The sequence below is a fragment of the Mandrillus leucophaeus genome, unplaced genomic scaffold, assembly GCF_000951045.1.
Source record: "Mandrillus leucophaeus isolate KB7577 unplaced genomic scaffold, Mleu.le_1.0 Scaffold36, whole genome shotgun sequence".
Lineage (NCBI taxonomy): Eukaryota > Metazoa > Chordata > Mammalia > Primates > Cercopithecidae > Mandrillus > Mandrillus leucophaeus.
This window is the reverse complement of record NW_012103809.1, coordinates 4770322-4775565: the sequence shown is the minus strand read 5'-3', so window position 1 is coordinate 4775565 and position 5244 is coordinate 4770322. Positions and strand designations below refer to the sequence as shown.

General features: G+C 43.4%; 1 protein-coding gene across 1 annotated transcript in view; it reads left to right on the top strand.

Moving 5' to 3' along the window:
• Positions 1 to 1780: 1780 nt before the first annotated feature.
• Positions 1781 to 5244, top strand: part of NEDD9 (neural precursor cell expressed, developmentally down-regulated 9) — a 48633-nt gene continuing 45169 nt past the window's right edge. The window contains exon 1 of the mRNA XM_011989695.1: positions 1781 to 1958. Within this exon, the coding sequence (XP_011845085.1) occupies positions 1947 to 1958 (12 nt within the window). The 5' untranslated portion in view covers positions 1781 to 1946. The remainder of the gene's footprint in view (positions 1959 to 5244) is intronic.

Here is a 5244-nt window from a genome sequence, read left to right as displayed (position 1 = left end):
ATACTCATCAAACAAAACAGAAAGAGGATTCAGCTTGACCACTTAGGAAGCCAAAGGAATGTTATCTAGATCTCTTGGAGGCCACCAGACTCATCTTACAGATGGGAAGGGCTTTGGAATCATTGTCCTCCTTTATCCAGGCAGACACCAAAAACGATTTCCTGCAAACTAACGACTCTCCAGTCAGTCTGCAGGATTCTTAGGGAGATCTTTACAATGCAATATGCTGCATGCTTAATATGTGTTCAGAAAGGCCTTGCACAATTGCTCAGGCTTATTTTTGCTCTAAGGACAAAAGAGGAAAAGTAAGGCCTAAGACAGGTTGAAACAGGTATGTCAACCTCATTAGGATGGCCTGGGGGGTCACGTCCCTGGAATCGGTGCCACTTTGAACTGCAAACGAACCTGCCAACCCTGCATCTGGAAACCACTTTTGTAGGACAGCTGCTCTCTCATTCCTTTTGCTTAGATCATAAAAGTAGAGTTTTCATCCATTGGGAATTTGTGTGTTACAGGCAAAGGGAATCAGATTCTGATCCAACTTGGTCAGGAAAAAAATAACAATAATAATAAGGGCTGATTTTTCCATCCAAGTCATGTAGTCTGGTTGGAGTGCATCCCACTCGGGGACAGCTATTGTCTGGATTCACCAAGTCTCAGTCTTGCCCAGGAAAAAGGAATTTTTTGCCTCACTGCTCTATCCTTGAGAAGAGTTGCAGAAGGTGACCATTTCTGTTTTCTGGATGATTCTCTTTCTCTATAGAAATCCTAAAGTGGAACCTTTATAGAAATTATGTTCTGTGCTTCACTGGACAGAGACTGGTCTTTTAAACCAGGCTCATCAAACAGTGGGCATTTTCGTTTCCCTGAATAATAAGTGTTGGTGGGTTAATGGGTCATCCTCAGGACAGAGGTCAGAAGGAAAAACACTGCAGTGTTCAAAGCTGGAGCTAGAAATGCCAGCCGTCAAAAAACACAGAACTCAGTGGACGGTGATGATGTATAGGGCGTGCACTGGCCAACCCCATCTGAGAGGTCACATCTAACCTTTATCCTCAGCAAAGCCACTGAAGGTCGCTCAATATGTGTGACCTGCAACTCTGAGGCCCTGGTGAGAAGCTGTCCAGGAAAACGCTGGTGCGTGTGCTAGAGGGTTCCTTTTCACTAAGGGAGAATTGTCTTCCAGCTCCTTGTAGACTGACATCGCGAAGTACTTTGAACGTTGAAAAGAACAAAAAAAGCAAACAGTCACACACACACAAAAAGGAGGCGGGAGGAGGGGGAAAGAAAAAGGGACAGAGAGAGAGAGAGAGAGAGAGAGGTATCAGCAGGGGTGGTTAGTAAAAAGGGGCCCGGAGACAGAAAACCTTTTGTTCCGGGAGTTCGTTTCATGTAGAGATTGTGAGGTGAATGGCTTTGAAACGAAATGGTTTATGAAGGAGTTGCTAGATCACAGGAAGCGCGACTGTCAGACTGCTTTTGTGAATTCAGTTTCTTTAAAATTTGGGTTAATCTTAAAAAGAATGTATCTCCTTTTCCTGTTCTTTCTCTTTCTGTCTTCTCCTTTGGCGGGGGCGGGGGGACAGAGTAAGGTTCAAGACGGCTCCCCACTTTCTGTTTTATTTTCCACCCTCTGATAAAGCAAAAAGAAGAGATCACATTACAAGTTCTTTGTCAGTTTTTCAGAATTAGGGGTGGGCAGGGCCTGAGCATTACCTTGTCCCACTAGCCAATGGCGGGGCGGCATGCAAATGAGGTCCGCGATCAGCCTGCCTCAGTCACAACAGTGAGCTCAGAGACTTTGGGGAGGCGCTGCGACTGACAAGCGGCGCTGCCCGGGACCTTCTCGATTTCCTCTAGCGCTGCACTCAATGGAGGGGCGGGCACCGCAGTGCTTAATGCTGTCTAACTAGTACAGGAAAACGGCTCAACTCAACGCCGCCGAAATGAAGTATAAGGTAAGAGAGTGCCTTTTACAGGTTTCCTTGCAAGCTGAAGGCTGTGCCTGCGGGTGTGTGCGTGTGTGTGCGTGTTCCCTACTGTGACAGTTCCTTGTGCGTCCGGAGAGTTCTAAGATGAGTCTGGGTCACTGAGGTTGGCATGTAAGCAGGCAAGCAAAGACCCACTCCAGGGGTTCACAGTACTCCCGAGTCCAGCTGCTCTGAAAGTTGCCGGGGAAATACCTCGGTGAGAAGTTAAGACTTGGAGCCGCTTCACAGCAGCCACTGGAGACCAGAGGGTGTCTGACTTGAATCGCGGCAGGCATTGGCTCAAGTCTCCTCGGCTTCCCCAGGCCTGGCTTCCACTGCCCTGGGGAGCAGTAATAAGGGAGGAATGAGGACTGCATAGTCTCTCTCAGACTGGCTCTTAGTGCAAAGTTTTCCAGCCTTTCCTTTAATCCTTTGGTCTTGGAAGGAGCATGCCATATGCACTTTTGGTGGGAGAAATTAAAAGCCCAGATTACACAGCTGAGGATGGAAAGGGTTGACATCCTTATGTGTTATTGGATGTAGGAATAAATAAGTATGAGCCAATTCTTGAAAACATTTTTATTGGAGTTTGAATGGGGTGAGAGTGTGACGGCTCAGGCTGGCTCACTGTGCCTGAAAGCTTACCGAGTGTCATAGTCATAGTACTTCAGCAGCGTTATTTTCCAGTGCATTTTACACCATTGTTTGTGTATTTTTCTTGCCAAAAGGATTTTTGACTTGCTCCATATATTCCCCCCTCCCTTTTTTTTTTAAGTCACTCCCATCTAAGGAGGCAAGCAGCTTCCAGGGGACACAAAGAAAGCTGACTGCAATGAATTGGGCATGGATTTTTCTTGAATGATGAATAGATATGAGTGCTAGTGCTACTATTTTATTTTATGCTATTTTAAACAAAAGTGTTATTATTAAGATGGATTTGGGCAAGGGTGCTAGGCTTTTGGATTGACAATTTGTATTAACTGTACACTAGCTGGAAGCTACTTCGCTTTTTTTCTAAATTTTTCTGGTCCATCCTTTTTTGATGTAAGGTTGTAAATACTTGGTCTAGCCGATAGCCACTGACTAGCCTTAATAATAAAGCTTTTGTTCAAAAACTGTGAATCTTTTTCAAAAGCTTTAAATCTAAATGTCGAGAGTCTTTATTGTAATGCCTACATTACCACTGTCTGAAGACACAGGTAGCAGCTATTTCTGTTTTATCAGCTATTATCTTCTTCAGTAGGGAAGATCAGAGGAAAGGGTCATCCTGAAGACTATTAATATTGACTTTAGGATGCAACCAGAAACAAATCCCTCTATCTGGCAGGAAAGTTATCTTTCTTAAAGTGGGTCGCCCCATATTTCCTTATTTAGAACAATGATAGGACCAGATATTACTCAGCCTGGAGTGACTTTTTTGCTCCTCCTTTCCTTGTTGTTGAATAAGAACTGGCTTGCAGAATAAAAGAGAAAGTATGTTCATGTGTCTATTATTGGAAAGTATAAATGGCTGAAATTAACATTGAGTGCCGTAATCTAGAAAGTGACGAAAGTGACAAAGTCTCAAGTCACTTTTGTTCAATGATCTCATCGTGTTTAGCTTTACTCTTTATGGAAAGAAAATCTAAAGGCAACCGATAAAGTGACTGACAATGTAAACTGCAATTGGCATTCATGGAGAAACCTGCTTCTCCACTGGGCCTTACTGGTGCTGAACACTATGCCAAATGATGTAAACACACGATTTTTATTAGCCTGTGGGCAACTTCACCAGCAAAGAAGCTAACTTCTCTGATCGGACAAATGACTTACGCCCTATGATGACTACTCAATCAACCAACAACTGAAGAAATCCACTTTCCTTTTTTATAAAGTTTTCTTTCTCTCTCTTTAATAATGAACAGCTTTACTTCAGGAAAGGATTTTGTTATTGTAAGTAGAGGAGAGACACAAAGGTAATGACGTAACATTAATTGAGACTTACTGTGACAATACAAGATTGTCATATTCAACTCTCCCAATAGCTCTATGAGGTGGATATTATTTTTATACTCAATTTCAAATGACACAGAGAGGCTAAGTAATTTATCTAATGCCACACAGCTAGAAAGTGGTGAGCTGGGATTAGAACTAAGGCGATCTGGCTCCAGAACTCATGACTTGAACCACTATTAAGAGAAAGAACCATCGTTGACCTCTCTAAAATATGGCTAGTGTTTTCTTTTCCCAGAAAGTTTAAGACTATTTCATCCCAAGTATTCCTGCAGGATAATTTCTTTTTAAGAGAGTAGCTCTACAAAGTAAAATGAAATGCACGCTTGGCAGGTATTTGTTTAACTTGAGCCACTTAGGTAGTAAAACCAGATAATTATTAGATTGTAAAATCCCGGAGACAAGAATTATCTTTAAAATACTACGTTGCTCTATGCACTGTAAATTTAGCACAGATCTTAAAATGTTCACTGAAAGACTTATGAAACAGGCCCTATAAGATTTTTTGTCGTTGTTAACCTGATTATCTGGTTTGGCTGCCCCAGGGATCACAACTTCAGAACAACAAACCTTCACTTATTTTGCACTTAACATACACAGCTTCAGGCCAGGCAGCAGCATACTTGCAACAATCCTGAGAACTGTGGAACGTAAGCTATTACTCCGGACAGACATTTCTGGTTAGTACATATCTAGTCTGTCTTTATTTCCCTATATGTTTTTTATTTGTCCACAGGAAGGTTGCAGTCACTGTCATATGTACTTAATTTTCCATTTCTCTTAGAAGGGATTCAGCCTGTGGTTATGTGATAGTAAATTATGGGGGCTTCATTTATTAAGAGTTTTCTACAAAATCCCCTTCACATACAGAGCATGTTCTTAATTGGGCGGGGGCTGGGGGGTTAGGGGATTGCCTCGATGGCCTTGGTTTGCTTACCCAGTGAAGGCTGCTCCTTAGGGTCTGGAGGTGGATGGTTGTGCTGTTTGCCGGGAGGGTGATGGAAGGGTCTCTGAGCAGCTGTGTTTGAGCAGAAGCCCCGAGAACCCGCCCCGTTTGTGCCTGCCAGGCCCGAGGCCCCGCCCACCTCAGGCCCAGCCCTGGCCGGGGCTCAGCAGCCACTTGGCCTGGCCGCTAATGGCTGAGCAGAGATGCTTCTGTGGCTTTGCCAAATTTCTGAGCCCTTACGTGCCTACATTAAAATTCTAAATTATTTATCTCGTCTACCATACAACAAATTCATTCTTTAACGTTTTGACTGAAGAAAAATTACAGACGGAGCTT